Genomic DNA, 18,362 nt, shown 5'->3' on the forward strand with positions numbered 1-18,362 from the left:
AGACTGAGAAGCTTGGTATCAAACTTCTGAACACATTAAACCCGCACTGATGCCAGTGTGGGATTTAATGTACAATGCACGGCAGAGGGCAACTTAGAGTTGCCCCCTGAACCTAACCTACAATCCACGTCTTGCCTGAGGGGCTGCCTAGGTTGCCACACAGCAGACAGGTTGCTGGACCCCTGGGTAGAGAGCCATCCGCTCTCCTGGGCCTACAACAATGCACATCTTGGGCGAGGTGCTTGGTCTCCTCCCCCAGGATGGGTAGGGGAAGCTTCAAAGGCATGCCGCCTTTGTGAGCTTCTCCAGGCCACTTGCTGTACTCAGCAACTGGCCCCCATCGGTTCTGACCCCCCACTCCGGCGGAAAGACTGGGGGGGAAACCCCAAGGAAGGAAAGGGGTGTGCCAGCCTCTGCCAACCCCACCCCTCAAGTGGGGGAGGCGAGGTGAAGCACATCTCCGGGCTCTCGCCATCTTGAAGATGGGGAGCTCTGCCCAATCAGGACTAGGTTGCTGCCCCCTCCCACAGGAGAATGGCAGGATAGGGGGTGTACCCACCCCAGGGAAGGGACCCATTGGTCCCTGCCCTTTACCTACCTGTAACGCCCCTAAATTTAGTATTTAGGGGCACCCTGAACCTTCCTTCCTCAGATCCAGATTCCGAAACATGCAAGAAGATTAAGAATCGAGAAGACCTGCCGTGCAGCTGCTAACAAGAGGAAGACACCAACTAATTTGGCCTCAGCCCTACCGGCCTGTCGACCCTCGAACCTGCAACTGCTAAACCCCGGCGTCTCCAGTGGTCAGCAACCTCAAAAACCCCAGAGGACCTGACTGCCTTGTGACTCTAACTGGGACTCCCACGAGCATTGGTACTACTCAAAGCAAGTAACAAGCCCCTGGCATCAGCCAGGAACCGCGACTCCTGCACACTCTGCACCCGCCAAGCCTGGCCTGTGCCGGAGTGGACAAAGACCACGAGGACGTCCCCCCGGCGACTGTGACCCCGAATCCGGCTCCCAAGGACCCTCCTTGACGCTCCTGACAAAGCCTGCAGCCTCAACACCAGAGACCCCCCCCAACCGCGACCAGCTGAGGGTAAGATTTCCCGACGCGAAAAGACACCCCGGCACCCTGCGGCCCCCTGTGCCCAGCTCCTGGGTGCCAACCTATTTCACAGCTTCCCAACTTACCTCTCAAAGTGGTGGTCGCACCTGAAGAATCTTCGTTCCCGAGCTTGCAGCCTTTGTTCGTCACTGAGCTTCTCCATTGAAATCCATTGAGCGTCCGACAGCTCAAAAGCACCCTGAACCCAGCCGCCCGAGTGCCCCTGGCAGTGCAACCTCTATCCTAATCTACTTCCCCACTTGCCCTGGGTAAATGACCAGGAGCCCAGCTCCCACAGCCGCGTGTCCTGCTAGCCAGTAGCCACCAACCAAGAGCCCCCTGCCTCCCATAGGATAACATTGGGCCTAACTCACTCTGCACCCGGCTGCCCCTGTGCCGCTGAGGGTGTAACAACTGTACCTACCTGACCCTGGGAGACCCCCCGAGTCTGTGCCGAGAACTTTTACTCTGCCAGTCGAGTACTTACCCAAAAGCCGATAACTCACTTTTCTTCCATAGGGTAACATTGACTGGTTTCACTTGGAAATTCTTTTAAGTGTCGAGTTTTTAAACTTTAAAATATTCACCTAAAATCAGCCGAATTACGAAAACGAATTTACTCACCTGTTATCAGGAGAGATCCCAGTGCTGGATCTTGGTGCCCAGCACTGACCCTGCAAAGTAATTACAACCGTACTTACCGCTAACTTGATTTTCCTCCATAGGATAACATTGCCTGTTTTTTACCAGAAATTCTTCTAAGTGTCGATTTTGCAAACTTACAAATATTCGTTAAAAATCGCCTGTATAACAAAAACGCATTCTTTCAACTGTTTACAGGAGATGCACCACTGCTGGATCCAGGATCCAACACTGAGTAAGAAAACGTAACGATAACCCTACTTACCTGCTAAGTGAATTTCCTCCCATAGAATAACATTGTTGATTCTATGTGAAAAAGTTTCCAAGTGTCAACTTTTAAAATACAATAATATTCCTTAAAAATCACAACTGTAACCAAAACGTTTTCACTCAACTGTTTATAGGAGATGTCCCAGGACTGAATCTAGGATCCAGTCCAGTGGTAAGAAAAGTAATCCAAAAAGTAATCAATTGCATTTAACTAGAAATTCCCATTGAGCTCAATGTTATATTGTGTTTGAAATTGTGTTGCCTATTGCAACAACTGTAATTATTGCATTCAAAAGTCTATTGCCTATTGAAAAGTATTTAACTAAAGCATCTCATTCTGAGAAAGTATATTTTGATACCTATTGTTGGTTCTAAAATAAAACTATATATTTGTATATACAAACCATTGGCCTAGAGTTCAGTTCTTGAGTGTGTGAGACCATTTGTTGACTGAGTGTGTACAACAAACGCTTTACACTGTCCTCTGATACTGCCTTACTGATCGACCAAGCTACCACTTTAGAGAGTAAGGTTATATCTAACTTTAGCCTCTGCAAAACCTCTGGGGACTGGGGACTCTGTGCACACTGTACCTATTTTGGAACAGTGTATACACTCAAACACTCAGAAAAAAAGGTTTTTGATGGGAGCTAAGCACCCTCGTTCCCGGGTGAGAAATATTCTTAGCCTTCAGGTCCTCAATCATAGCTTTGCACTATCGCATCCACTTTAGCAGCCCCTCCAACTCCTCTCCCAGCTGACGTCCAGCTCATTGAAGCGAATTTGTCCCGGCTAAGGCGGCTCATCTTCCAACTGCTCAAACAGCTCACTGTCTCCGAAATCTACCTCATCCATCTTCTGGGTACAGATGGGAGCCCAAGCTAAACTACACCAAAGAACGATCAGGAAACAAGTAACAATAAAAAAGGTTTGCTTGTACTCTAATAACATGCAGGAGTAAGAGTACATGTAACAGGGACAGTCCTCATGGGAGTTCATAAAAGTTGAGAAGGAGGGGCTACTGAGCATATTAGCTAAAGAAAAGCCACCATTTACGAAGGACAGTAAAAGGAGCATATTATTAAGATGGGCAGTGCTTAAAGCCCCTATTCTAGACACAGCATGTCTCAAAGAGACAGCGCATGCACTGCCTAGGCGAGACCAAAAAATAGGATACAGAGTGGGTGCAAAAACACACCCTTTGCGAACTCCTCTAGGACCAGAGTAGCTTCTGAAGTTTTGCCACTAAGGACCTGTTTTACTTCAACATAATTATTACTGTGGAGACTAATAATTAGTCAAAGAAGTTTAACCGGGATAGCCAAATCAAAGTCCTTTCCAAAGTCAAAGTGCAATATGGAGTACAGCATCAAATACAGATTATAAATTGATAAAAGTCACGTACAGTGATAGTTTCTTCAATAACCCACATCCATCTAATGAGTTAAAAACTAAATGTCTAATCAACAGTACTTAGACTCACCCTAAAATGTGCTTGATAAGGGGAAAAAATATTCTTTAAGTTGACCCAATCTTTCAGCTTGACCAAAACCATTTTTGACAATAACTTTCGAAAACCGATGATCAGGCTTACAAGTCTATAATTTCTTTGATCAGAATGACTAGTTTTGGTTAAAGGGAACAATTTCTGCACCCATCCTCATGTTGGGAATGGGTGCTGCCCATGGTACTGCATCATATACTGCCTGGATGTACAAGCTCCATATCTTGGGTTATGATTTAAAGAGATCCACTGGAATCTTATCCGATCCAAGTGCCTTACCAGTTTTCTGAGATAAAACAGCTTCATAAGCACCATCAAGGGAAAAGACACAGGAACAATGTAACAGGGAACCTTAATCGCCGAATCCAGAACATCATTACAAGCCAGCTCATAGCAGTCAGAGTGAAGGGAAATGATAAACTCATTTCTCATGCATAATGTGTACCTCAGGTGTTATAATGGAAGACAAGCTTCTGTGAAACTCAGTATGCAAAAATGCTTGGAGATCTTTAAATCTAATAGCAGAGAATTAATCAGTGCATAGCTTTGCACATTTCAAAAGCTTATAATATTTAATCGCATCAACTGAGCTTTCCATTTTATTTACTACAAGAACGGCTAATAAAGACGTTGTGGCCACTTTAAAAGTTAGATTTTGCTTAGCATAAGGTGAAGTCTTCCCTTTCTCCAATAAGTTCTCTTTCCTGCAGCTATCATAAATCCACTAATTTGTGAATAATAAGTGATGTTCCATGTTATCTTTCTATTCATTAGATTAGTTTAAGATTATTCTCTCTAAATAGGGGATCATCATAAAATAAATAGCTGGAAAGACATCTAGTCCTAAAAGGGCTTCCCATTTTACTTATTAGAGGTTATATGTAAATTGTTATTATGAGAATTTGGTAAAGTAGTACAGCTGATATTGAGAAATTGTTATGCTTTAGACTAAGCACAAGAGACTCATGGTTGCTTTCTAGTCTATCAATGATAGCCAAATCTGCTTTCCGGCCTATCAATTATTTCAAAATCCATAACAATGAGCCAACTGCTATGTAATAGTTGTGTAATAAACCTAACTTGACTATATCAGATTCCTTAAATGCCAGACGAGCATGAATATCTGAGGGGGTGCAGCCATTTCGGGTACAAAGGACAACCGCCCCAGCAGTGATAAATTGTGTGTTATAACATGGAGTCACTTGGAGTAAAACAGGTGCAATAGTTATTAGTTTACTGCACATTTTAAAACAGACAAAAAGTAGATTGGTAAGTACTACAGTTTTAGCACATGTGCAGTATGCAGTAAAAATAAATGTTCTGAGTTAAATTGAGGTTCAGCTCTGAGCTGTAAACAACAATTTAAGGATCGAATGTACATCAATGTACTGTGTTAAAAAAAAAGGTGGGAAACTGCATAAGTGGATTCTGAACACATCACGTTTAATAAAGCAAACAAAAACAAATACTATAATTCTTGGCCATATATATATAGAATCATGAATACATTCAGAAAGGTTTAGGGTACTAACACTCCAGAAAACTGGAGTTTACCAAGTAGGACAAAGATTACTTAGAATGGAGGAGTCTAGCACGCATCCAAGATGGTCGCGTGAGCACAGGGCTCCCCGGACCCTCGCTGCTCCTCGGAACTTATCCGGACTTTATCCTGACTTGGTTGACGGATTCTGGAAGATGAACGTTGGCTGAACCCTAAACTCTTTTCAGAAACCAAATCGGACCTGGGAGACCTGATCTATGGTGGTTTGAACTTTTGAGGCCCAACTGATGGCTGTGCCCGGTGCGAAGGTGAACTGTGGAGCCGGGGCATAGTTGTACAACAACGGCATCGGGGCTGTGCCAGCGGCCGTCCCATCACTTTTGGTTTCACTTTTGGATCTCTGAGTGGCTGGACCGTGGAGTTGCTTTGTGCGGCTGGGTTTTCACTCGGCCTTCGCTTGGTGCCTTTGCCTCCGCCTGATACCAGTGTGCCCATTGACTTTGATCCTCTCGCACCGCCACATTGTGGTCTCTGGTACGGCTCGTGTCTGCTTCGCCTGTGCCCCTTCGCCGCTTGCTCGGTGGCCCCCTTCGGCGTGCGTGGCTCAACATGGGTGGCAAGGGGGATCCCGAGAGGCGTAAGACCAAGACATCCCTACGTGGGGGACCGGTCCAGACTAACAACATGGACCGCTACACTCAAGGTAAAGGGTCCCCTGGGACGGCCAGTGTTCTCCCGGATGACGCTGGTGGTGTTCCGTCCGTCCCTCCGGATTTGTCATTGCAGGACATCATGGGCGCCATTGACGGCATCAAGGAGACCATCGCTAAGCAGTACGAGGCCTTGGCCCGTAAAATCGACACGGTGGCCATTGATGTTACGCTAATTCGGGCGGATCTCTCTAAGACCAATGAGAGGGTTCAATCTCTGGATTTGCGGACGTCCACCCTTGGTACAGATGTGTCGGACCTGCAGACTGCTCTTGGCGACCTCAAGTCGGCCAACGACCTGATGGCCCGGCGGCTGGAGGACTTCGAGGGACGGGCTCGACGCAATAACATCCGCGTCATAGGTGTTCCAGAGACCTCCGACAATCGCCCGGTTGATCTTATGGTTGAGGATCTCATCCTCAACCAGCTTGCCCCCGCTGGCCTGAGTAAGTTCTTTGCCGTGGAGCGGGCCCATCGAGTCCCAGGCGGTCGGCCGCGACCGGGGGCTCCCCCGAGGCCTATTGTTGCAAAACTTTTTCACTACAGAGACCGAGATGCGATTCTGCAGGCCTCACGGGTACATGGCCCGGTCCGATATGAGAACTCATCCGTTAACTTTTTCCCGGACTTCACCCAACTTGTCCAGAAGCAGCGGATGGGCTTCCAGGGGGTGAAGCGCCGTCTCCGGGACCTAGGTCTTAAGTACTCTATGCTTTTTCCTGCTAGGCTCCGAGTGGAATACGAAGACCGGACTACCTTTTTTGACTGTCCTGCGACTGTGAGTGACTGGCTGGATTCTCTGCCGGACCGGGGTGACCGGCCTGGGCCTTCTGGTGGTACCGAGGGTGGCGGGCCTATTTCGGAGTGACTTTTGGTCCTTGACTTTGACATTTTGTTTTGTTCGGCTGGGTTCTACTTCTTTTGTACATTTTGTTTAATTATGATCTGTGTTGGGGGCGGGCAGGGACGGGTCCCTTTCCTCCTCCGGGGTCTTTTCGTAGAATGGGGTTTGTAGGGCGACAGGCACACTGCAAGTTGGGGTGGTTTTTTGGACTGCAGGGGTGCAGGGTGGGGGAGTTGCATTCGGGGGGGGGGGTTGGTGGGTGGGAGGGGTTGTTTGGATTTGTGTTTTTTGTTTTCAAGGCGAGGTATTGGCTCTGTTTCAGTTTCAGTTGTCGCGCTATTTGCTGGGGGACCCTTGACCTACTGGAGGGGATGGGGGGGGAGGACGGGTTGAGATTGATGTCTTGGAACGTCAACGGATTGGGGGATCGTATTAAACGGGGTGTTGTGCTGCAATATTTGCGTCGTTTGACTCCTGATGTGGTATTCTTACAGGAGACGCATTTGGTTGGTAATGTTTGTCATGCCATGAACAGGGGGGGCTACCGACTCGTGGCCCATTCCGGTTTCACCACCGGCTCTAGAGGGGTGGGCATTCTCCTACGATCTTCACTTCCGCTAGAGATCACCGGGGTTGTCCTAGACGATAGAGGGCGCTATGCGGCCCTGACTGGGAGGTAGGAGGGACAGTCCCTTTCCTTGGTTTCGGTTTATGTTCCCCCGGGCCTCCAGAACTCCACTTTCTCAGACTTGGGTCGTATGCTGCTTGAGCTTCCTGACAGTCTTTTGCTTATGGGTGGGGATTTTAATTTGGTTGTTTCGGGTGATCTGGATCGCCACCCGCCCAGGGCCCTCCCTGCTGCCCAGGCGTGGCTCGGCGGGCTCTTGGATACCCTCGGTCTGGTGGATTGTTGGAGGTTAATGCATCCGACACAGTGTCAGTACACATTTCACTCTGGGGCCCATGGGAGTCTCTCCAGATTGGATTATTTTCTTATGCCCGCGGCCCAGACTGCCCGGATTCGAGAGGTTAAGCACCTGGCCCGGGGTATCTCTGATCATTCCCCACTGTGGTTGCTTTTCGACACCGGGACGCGGTCCACTGGGCGGATCGCCCCTATTAAACCCTTGGTACTTGCGAGACCCCAAGATTCGTGATAGCCTTGTTAAGTCGCTTGATCAGTATTTTCTCGAGAATGAGGGGTCGGTGTTGTCCTCAGTGTCCCTGTGGGAAGCCTTCAAAGCAGTGCTCCGCGGGCATGCCCTATCCCAGATAGTGGAGGCTAAGAGGGTTAAGAATGAGGCGGTGGTGAAGCTGGAGACTGAAATATCGGCGCTGGAGGCAGCTTTGGAGACGGGTGTCACTCAGGATGGGCTTCACGCCCTCAGCTTGAAGCAGTTTGAATATAAGTCTCTTGTTACTGACGCTGCCAAGACCATGTATAGGGAGCAGCAGGGTAGGTTGTATGATGCCGGGGACAAGGCGGGTAAACTGATTGCTTGGTTGGATAAGAAGGAGAGAGTGAATCGTGTGGTCCCGGAGCTTCGGGTTTCGGATGGAGTGTGTGTGACTGACCCTGGTGAGATTGTGGAGTGTTTTGCTGACCACCTCCGGGCGGTGTACTCCCCGGTGTCTGATAGAGATGAGGATGACTCGTCTCTTGCTGCGGGATATTGCCTTGCCCGGCTTATCCGTCGAGGACCGTGAGCAGATGGAGGCCTCCCTGTCTGTCGACGAGATTGCTACCGCGATTCGTTCCCTTCGCTCGGGCAAGGCTATGGGCCGCAACGGACTGCCGATTGAACTGTATAAACTACGCCCGGATAAAATCGCGCCCTTCCTCCGTCGTATGTTTCTGGAGTCGCTCGAGCGGGGTTCCCTTCCCGATGACCCGCGTCTGGCTACTATAGTTGTGATTCCCAAGGACGGTAAGCCTCGAGACCGCTGTGCCTCATATAGGCCTATTTCCCTACTAAATGCCGAACCGAAAATCCTTGCCAAGGTCCTCACTAATCGCTTGCTGAGAGTTATATGTGATTTGATACATCCGGATCAATGCGGCTTTATCCCTCATCGTAATACCGCTCTCAACTTGCGGCGTCTACATGGCGTCCTCGCTAGGGCGGAGTACTTCTCTGAACCGGCCATATTGGTTTCCTTAGACGCCATGATGGCCTTTGATACCATCGAGTGGCCATTCCTTTGGGCCGTCTTGGCGAAGTTTGGCTTTGGGGAGGGATTTATTAGTTGGGTTAAGCTCCTCTATGCTGGACCACTGGCTCAGGTTGTTGTCAATGGGCGGGTTTCTCGGCCCTTCGCTCTCGGGAGGGGTACTAGGCAGGGGTGCCCGTTGTCCCCTCTGCTCTTTGCTCTCGCCTTGGAACCGCTCGCTGCCTGGCTCCGCTGGGAGCCCTCGATCAGAGGGATCCGGTGGGCCCCGGGCTTCGAGGATCGGGTCTCGTTGTACGCGGATGACATTCTTTTGTACCTCACCTCGCCGCGGAAGTCGCTCAATGTGCTTTTTGATGTCCTTACTTCCTTCGGGAGAAATTCGGGTTTGATAATTAACTGGTCCAAATCTTGCGTGTATCCTATCTCCGGTGGCCTTCCTCTCTTGCCGCCTCGGCTTCCGATCCAAACATCTCAATCCGGCTTTAAATACTTGGGGGTGTACGTTTCGTTGGATCCGGCGGTCCGCTACGAGCAGAATCTCCTGTCTCCCCTCCGGCGTTTGAGGGTGGATACGGCTCGGTGGTGTAAGTTGCCCTTGTCTCCACTTGGTCGCGCAGCACTGTTTAAAATGATGTCCCTCCCCAGATTTCTTTACGCACTCCAGAACTCCTTCGATATCATTCCGGCGGCCTACTTTAGGGAAGTGGAGAGTTTGCAGAGGAGACTGGTTTGGGACGGTCGTGCGCGTATCGCTTTGGCGAAGCGGACTCTTCCCTGGTATGACGGGGGCATCGCGCTTCCTGACATTAGAAGGTACTATTGGGCCTCCCAGCTGTCTGCCATTAACCATGCTACGTACGCTCCTGGTTCGAACCCGGCATATGAGATGGATAAATTCCTGCTTCCCGGCGGTAACTATAACAGAGCGCTTTACTCTCGATCTGCCGGGAGGACCCTCACGGGCCCTACTAGGATTGCGGTACGTGTGTGGAAGGCGGCGAATGTAGCTGTGGGCTGGAGTGAGCGTTTAACGTGTGCTACTCCTTTATTCGCCTCAGAGCGCTTGGGAAACCTCTGGACAACGAAAGGCTTTGAGCACTGGGATACGATCGGCATTAGCAGAGTGGGGGACCTATGGGTTAAAGGCGCGGTTAAATCCTTTGCGGCGCTTCAGAGCGAGTACGAGCTTAGTGAAAGGGAGTTCTTCCGCTATGCCCAGGTTCGGCACGCCCTACTCTCGGTCTTTGGGGAGGGGACCACGGTCCCCGTTTCTTCGCCTCTCGAGGACCGTATACTCGACGGACACGTCCCCGACAGTACTATCTCCCTGATTTATAAAAAACTAATAAATAATCGGGCTGATCTCTTGGTGCGTCTTCGGGAGGCGTGGACGGGAGATGGGGTTGAGTTGGACGACTAGGACTGGCAGTCTGCGCTGTCATCCCCTAAGGAGGTTGCCATCCCGGCCCGTCTCCGTCTGGTCCAGCTTAAGATTCTCCATCGTGTCTATGTGACGGGTCCCCGTTTGGTCACGATGGGGTTTTCTGACGACGGGCTCTGTAAGCGTGGCTGCGGGCTCAGTGCCACCTTTCTCCACATCCTCTGGTAGTGCCGCGAGGTGGCGGAATATTGGCGCCAGGTGCATGATGTTATGAAACGAGTCACTGGGGTCGCTCTGCTGCCGGAGGTGCGCCGATGTGTTCTGAATGTGTGGGAGCCCAATGACTATAATGCGGCCCAGGCTCGGTGGGCGGCCCTTGGGAACATGATCGCAAAGAGAGATATTGCGCAGCTTTGGGGTTCCCAACGGCCTCCCACCGTGTCCGTATGGAAGGAGAACATGGACTGGTGCATGTTCAGGGAGAAGACGGTGTATGTGGCTCGTGGTAAACCGGGGGCGTGGGGTAGAATCTGGGGTCAGTGGAATGTGTATCGAGGGACTATCTGTTCTCCCCCCCTGGTGGATACGTCTGAGGTTGCCTTGTCCCCCTGATCCTTGAGGGTTCCTTGCTTAATTTGTTCATCTGTGTGTAGATTAGGTTTTCCCGTGGCCCCCCCCTCCCTCTCAGACCCCCCTTTTTTATTGACCACCCTAGGGTGGTCGGGTGTGGAGTTCCTCTGCTGTGGTTAGACGCCCCTTCAATGTTTTTCGCCTTGCTTTTTGTTTTTCTTTACTTTTGTTGATATTTATGTAAAAAAGGGTCTATCCTGACGTCCCTTATGTGCAGTCTGATCTCCTGTAATTTAGCGGAGCCCCTGTGGGCCAGTCATTGTTTTTTGAACTGCTTGATCATTTCTGAATACTAGCGGCCGGCCCAGGAGGTTGTAGGCCCGTGCTTGTACCCTTTTTCTCTGCACAATAAAAATTTTTTTTAAAAAAAGATTACTTAGAAGCCGGCCTGCCCGCCTGCAGAAGGACCAGACACAAAGCCAACCAGGCAATGAGTGTAATCAAACTATAGCAAATGTTATGCCGTCAGAAAAGGGGTTATTTAAATAAAAAAAGGAAGACAACTTCCTGATTTATAGAAGTCTCACAGAAAAGTGGGCAAAATGTAGAGTGAGTCAGAATCTCGAAGAAAAACTTCCTGTTGTATCTCAAGATGAATGTATACCATAGGTCCAGGTGGTACACAGAATGCAACAGATGACATAGGCGCATTTAAGCACAGAAATGAAGCTCAGCAAAAGCATTTTGAGGGTCAGGGAGGAAGGCCAGAATGTTAAATCTGTTAAAAATAACTGGTTGGAAATAATTTTTGAGATGGCTGCTACTGCAAGGAAGGTGCACGCTAATAATTCCCGTGAAGTTGAAGAGATACTCGATCTTTTAGAGCCCATTATTTTTTGGTTTGACCTCTGGATAAACTTTAATGTTGCTTTGTCATCTCTATTAAACTTGATGGATTTTAAAGATGAATGCTCTATGCTGCTAGAAAGTACAAGCCTCAAAGGTGTGCCAACATTTAGCATGTACCCAAAGCATTAAATCAGAAATGGTGAAGTTAAATTCCTGTTGTGACTAAATCAGCCTACTCAAACAACTACACCATCAGCCTACCTTTCGATATAGCCTTCTGCTACTTTAATTTCAGTTACATGTTGTGCTAATTCTCTGTATTTTGACTTAAGAATAAAGCACTTCTTTCTTACCTCAGTATGAAGGAGATCCTTTTAAAGGAATCCAGTAAAATAACATCCTCCTAATACCACCTACAGCCGATTCTGATGATGGATGAAAACTCAAAAACATATTACTAAAATGTAAGGCACGAGAGGAGACAGTAAAGTCCCATAACATTGACTATCCTGAGTCTAAACTGGTAAGTCGATAGGGAGGCATCCAATTCAAAACAACCTTTCAGTTCTGGGTCTTTGTCCAAGGCATGGGAAAATCGCACATTGCTCTTGAATGATGCCTTTAAAAAAGATCCTATTTGTAGGAATGATAACTTTGAAAAAAAGGAAGCTTGGCAGTTATCCGAAACAACCCATTCCTTATAAAGCTTGCCATCAGGCAACAGGTCATCCACATACATGGGTCAAGTCATATGCAGTGGATTTCAAAAGGCATGCATTTTCAAAGTCTAGCAGGACTTCACATGAAACAGTGAGCTTTCATCACAACCTTGTGGTGTGTTTTAGACCTCTGGGTTCTGGTATTCTGTGAAAGTCACTTATTCTTCTTAGTGAATCAGACTACCGCTTATAGACCGATTTATGGTGCATAAGGAGCAAACTCTTTCTGAGGTCTATATACAGCCAAAAGTGAAGTTCAAAAAGATCCTGCCTAGTATTGAATGTGCATAGAAATAGATATCTGGCTCCTCTGCTTTTCTGTTTGGGACCACTTTGCTTTCCTTTTGATTTCAATTTTATAAATTCACCAGTACATAACTGGCACTCTATGCAAATTGTAGTGTTTTTCCTCACCTACAAGGGTGCCAAGGATATCTATGGTCACCAGATCTTAATACCTTACGGTGCACTGTTTACCCCAAAATTATGTGACCCACATTCTACTCAGTCCTGATGATGTCCTGGAAAATTGCTGAAATCAGAGGGGGGGGGGGGGGGGGGGGGGGGGGGAGTTCACCCTCGTTTACATTTTACTATGTACCATTTAGTCTTGGTAATACAAGGATAGGAAATTATTGTTGGTTGAATAGAATACAAGGGACTCACAAGCTTCTTTCTTGTGTTCCATAGTATTGTTAAACATCAGCTTCACATTCCACCAAGTCTCACTAGTGATATACTGATGAATGACTGGAGGGTCTAGCCCTGAAACCGATCCAAGGATGCTTGTTTCCAGTCCAGGGAGGACTTGGCCTGGAAGTTCAGGCTGGACTGTTCCCAATGGGCGCAGGATCAAGACTGATTTGCATATGGCTGGGTCCAAATTGGAATGGCATGGGGAGGAAAAAAACATTGGATTTAGGCGCAGATCTCTGTACTGGGGTGAATGTATGACTTTGTTCTGCATTCTGTCAATCAACTGTTCTTTTTGGAGGTCACAATTGGGCACATGTCAGGGGTTGGGGTTCTTACCGGTATTGTGAAGATGAGGATTGTTAGCCCCATGCCTCGGGCTCAAGTTCGGTGACCCAGGGTAACTGTCTTGTGACTTCGGGCTACGGGCACTGAAGCATCGAACCTCACTGTCTGTGCCATTCACCATCTCTACAAACTGTCTGCATCTGAACCGTGAAAGTAGGGGTTAGGAGAAAAAACAAATATAAGTTACGATGTCTCCGGTTTCACACAATTCATACATTTCAGAGTTTTCTACAAAAATCCACAGTGATTTTAAAGTAGGCTCCATTTAAACATTACAATTGTTTGAATCGTGCATTTCTGCGTAAACTATATATTTTAATACATAGTTAACACTTGTAAAAAGCCACCATGAATTAAATATTTCAAAACAAAAAAGGTTTAAATGGCAAATATATTCAGGTACGCAATGGACTCTAAAATGTAACTTCTGCATATAGCGCAATTACAAAACTTATGAAAGCACCAGAGGAACATTTACTTGTAGTAATATTTCACTAGCCCAGGAATCTTATGCATATTGAGGCAAATAGCTCTTCTTGAAAAAAATATTTTATGATGGAGAAACTAAGGTTACAAGCAGCTAAAATATTTTCCTCCATCATGAGATTTTCACTGATGTCCATGAATACTAAATATTAAAGCAAACTTATGCACGTCTTCACAAGCACAACATTTATTTAAAGAAAATGGTGAACTGATACAAGATATTCAAATCAAATAGTTTAATTCAGAGAACCTCCCCCACAAAACCAAAAAAAACAGCACAATTCAAAATTAAAACACTTCATTACATGATTTAAAAGAAATAGATTCTCTTTAAAAATTCATAATGAAGCGTAGACACTCAATACTGATGGAAACAATAGGTCTCGCATTTTTTGGAGTCGGAGCTATTGGCATTGTAAATGACAATGTTTTTAACATATGCAACAGAAATGTCCTTCCCACCTTAATAAAATAAAGAACTCCGTTGTGTGTTTTTTTCAGTACCCTTGATTTTGAAAAACTCTTCTGTTTTATATACTTCAAGTAATGCAGGGCAATTTAAAGAAGTAAAATAAACACAATAGTCCTCTACTGTGCAAGTGCAATGATATTTGCATGAAAAGCATGCATTATGCCAACTGTGCATACATTTTTTTAAATCACTGCTCCATTTGGAAGAAATGTTTAACAAACATTATTGCATTTTAAGACATAAAAAAAAAATTCTTCAAAATGAAATGTGCCAATGGAAAAAGATGAGCTACAGCCAATTTTAGGAAAATAAAGAACAATGAGGCAGTAGACTAACAGTAACACATCACCTTAACCAGGCTCCCTATGGCGCGCTCCGTGAGAAAAAAAGACATAGCTAAGGCTGATCTTCCAGACTCAATGTCTTCCTATCACTTCAGGGGATTTATAGTGAAAGGATTGTGGCTGACCCATTATTATTGGACGTGGAAAGCAGAAAAAGAGTCTCATCGTTTGGAATGCAGAAAAACCTTAATAACAGACCTACCTATTAGAAAAATATATGGAAGGAAAGGGTAGTTAGGTGGTCTGTATTTAAACAAGCATTTGGCATTAGAATATAAGCTGGAGGGTAATGTAAGAGCAATTAAGAAAACAGTTAAAGAAATACTATTTTTAATATAGTCTCTGCCAAGGATTGGTCACTTACGCACACTTTGTGTCACACTGGCCCGTAGGGCCAATTAGTCATATGCTTGCACCTTCTGCCACACTGGCCCACAGGGCCAATTGGTCACATGCTTACACCTCCTGTCACACTGGCCCGCAGGGCCAGGCAATCTTAGAGCACATCTTATTGCAAAAGATGAATATGTTTAACAGACAAATCCACTCACTGGGGCCAGGATTTTCACCTTTAAAAAGGGATAGGAGTGATGAACATTGCAAAAAGAGGGCAATTATACCTCTGCTGCAGCACTACCTTCAACCTTTGTCTCATTCATTCAAAGGTGAATGCAAACTTTATGTAGCGCCTCAAGCTGTATGTACCAGCTTTGGGATGAGACACTGCCCCCACCCAAAGGTACTCGTGGATGAAAGAGATTTGATGGGGTTATGCCATGAATTAATCCCCCTGACCTGCAGGGTGAATGCAGAATACTCTGAATTTGACAAGTTAATTGAAAGTCTATACTTAAGGAGCCATTATTACAATATTTACAAATTCACTTCAGGCAAAGTTCCATCATCAACTTCGTGATCGCAAGTGCAAGTAGTTCAGGAAGTGCACAAAGTGTACGCAGTGTAAAGCAGTAACTTGCTGAAAACATTTAATCTGCTCAAACACAAAGCATTGCACTGCGCCTTTAGTTTGCAAAAGTTGTCAACTCCTTTGTACACATTATTCCCAGAACTGGTAAAGTAACGCTGCCTTCAAAAGCAATGTTCTGAAAGCATAGTTAAAAGAAAACTTCACGTTTGCATTTTTAGTTATTTGTAGAAGGCCAACCTAACTAAAGAGAAACTGAGCACTGAAAGGGGGAACGGAAGAGTGAATAAGGGCGGGGATCATTAGAGATGAATCAGGATCGTTTACAATTATCTAGGTCTAATCCTCAAGGAACACATCAACAAATCAGGATAACCTGTTGCTACCTCTCTCCGCTTCAGAAAGTGAAAGTATTCCACCTGAAAGAGACTTAAGAACTGTTGTTCATGTCCACTTACCCTCCCACCTGGATGGTAGCAACACCCCGCCCCACGGCCAGCCAGTACCCAAACTAATCTCTGCTCAAGGGCTTATTAAAGGACCTGAAGAAATATGACCATATCACCCTCACCCAGATCAAACTAGACTAGCTCCCTTTGATGGCCTGGACCAGCTTCAAAAGCAGCTACATCAACAAAACCATCAATGACCAACATTCCCCCCCCCCTCCCCCCGCTGCCCCACCCCTCCTTTATGGCTGACAAGCTCATCATCTCTAGTGAAGCTTGGCACACCCACAGGCAGTACACCATTACTTTGGAGACAAACTGCAAACACAAAATATAAGGCAACAGGCCTTCTCAACTATGCACCTAGATTCTGGAACGATATCCTCCTATGCATCAGGACGGCTTCAACTCTGCTATAATTTAGGAAAGATCTGAAGACACATCTCTTTTAAGTACCCTACATCAGGATGCAGTAACAGTCCACAAACCAACTATCCCTCCTATCACACATAGACTGCGTTTTTGTCAGTTACCTAGCATAGCGATCTGCCGCTATTCAGCTAGATTCAAGCCACAACCATCGTTTACATACACATCAATGTATGGTTTATGAAAAATGTGTGGACTTCACAGACAATGAGTCCGCCTTTGAGTCCCCTTGTGTCTTCTGCATACGAGTACAAGATGAACGATTTAGCCATCTTCAGCTGCACGTTTGACAGTACTTGTGTGACAGCACCGGATACACTAACAGAAATCACCTATGGCGTATGGGATAAAAAGCCTCTGCTTAACTGCTATTTTCTATTTATCACCTATGTTTTTAGATCATGCACATGCCTTAAGAAGGATTAATTTCTGTTCTAGTAGTCTTCCCTTCTACGCTGCAGACAGTTTGTCACAGCATGCAAACCTGGCACTCTAGGTTCTTCTTTGACCTTGCCAAGCAGGAAAGGAGGGCCTCTCTACTTTTGCACTCTCAAAACATTTCGGGCAATGCAATGAAGTATGATTTTTGCCAGGAAGAAAAGAAGATGACATGTTCTCAGAAAATTCCGGGGGTTTTAGAGGTGATCACAGCGTATGAGGATGCCACTTTCTATACCACCTTCTAGGGGAAACAAGTTCTCCTTGGCAAACTTCCCCTAATGAATTATTTTTTTTTCCAAGAGATCTCTACAACAGCTCCCAAGGAAAATGATTCCCTGGAACTCCCTACGAAAAGGGGTAGCCAGAAACTGGCAGAGGGAGTGTGTAGATAGCAGGTGATGGAGGAAGGGCTATTCTAATTGAAGTGAGTCTATCTAAACAACTTTCTACATGGAGTTATTTTATTTAGCTGAGCTACCAGGTAACATCTTTTATAAATAAACGTTCTGGAGGATTCAAGTGTTGGGATTTGACTATGTAATACATTTGGCCACACATTGAAGTATGTCTTTTTACAAGTGCAAGTCTAATAGTCTTTTTCCGTGGAAACTCACCAATATGTCCAATCCTTTCATTGAAAAGAAACAAGTTACTTACCTGCGACTTAATTTTCCCTATATTGGTATATTTCACAGATTCAAATCACCATCATCACAATCTTTATTCGATTTTAAAAATAAAATCATAAAAGTCAAAACATTTAAACTAGCACATAAATTATCATCGACATACTCATGATTGTTTTAAAACACACGTGAGAAAGCGTACCAGAAAAAAGTAAACTGTGGGAGAATCTAGCAGCTGTAAGTACAATTAAGCAGGCCTAACTTGGATAAAATTCAATTGTTTTAAAATTGGGTATAAAAACTTGTGTCACAAATTATTATATTTTGGGCAGATCATAACATGCAGTGTGCCATTAATCAAAGTGTTGCCACAGTTACAGAGGGGCAAATCCGAATTCATAAAACAACCATGATTAAAAGGAACAAATCGAGGCAAGAAGCTCAACCTAAAATAAATCAACAGGCAGCGTTGGTGACGTGTCACGTTCCAGGTCAAATAGGGTTCTATATGTTGCTGACAGTTTTCACTAGGATCCCATGTCGCATTGAGTGTTTCATTAGTGCAAAATCGTCACGATCTGCTGACAACTTATCCCTAAAAAGCAGTTTCAACCTATTTGCCATCAGAGCGAGTTATGGTCGAAGGATTGTTTTACAGATCAGGCCTCCCTAGGGTCCGCATATTATGCGCAACATAGGCCAGCCACATAATCAGGGAAGATTTATCCAATTTTAAGCAATCCCGCAGAATTAATCTGCTGAAACCAAGTTCCTTTTTTAACCAGATAGAATGCCAGAGTTTTAGAGGACTAAGACAAAGCTGGTCAATAAGGTGTACTAAGCCCAGTTCTTCATGAGGTACACTTTGTGGAACTCCCA

At 46.0% G+C, this 18,362-nt stretch overlaps 1 protein-coding gene across 1 annotated transcript in view; it reads right to left on the reverse strand.

Moving 5' to 3' along the window:
- RANBP10 (RAN binding protein 10) overlaps nucleotides 1–18,362 on the reverse strand; it is a 413,778-nt gene that overhangs the window by 164,463 nt on the left and 230,953 nt on the right. Inside the window, exon 9 of the mRNA XM_085639148.1 lies at nucleotides 13,303–13,451. Coding sequence (XP_085495274.1) covers nucleotides 13,303–13,451 — 149 coding nt within the window. The remainder of the gene's footprint in view (nucleotides 1–13,302; nucleotides 13,452–18,362) is intronic.

This window comes from Triturus cristatus, chromosome 12, assembly GCF_964204655.1.
Source record: "Triturus cristatus chromosome 12, aTriCri1.1, whole genome shotgun sequence".
NCBI classification, from domain to species: domain Eukaryota; kingdom Metazoa; phylum Chordata; class Amphibia; order Caudata; family Salamandridae; genus Triturus; species Triturus cristatus.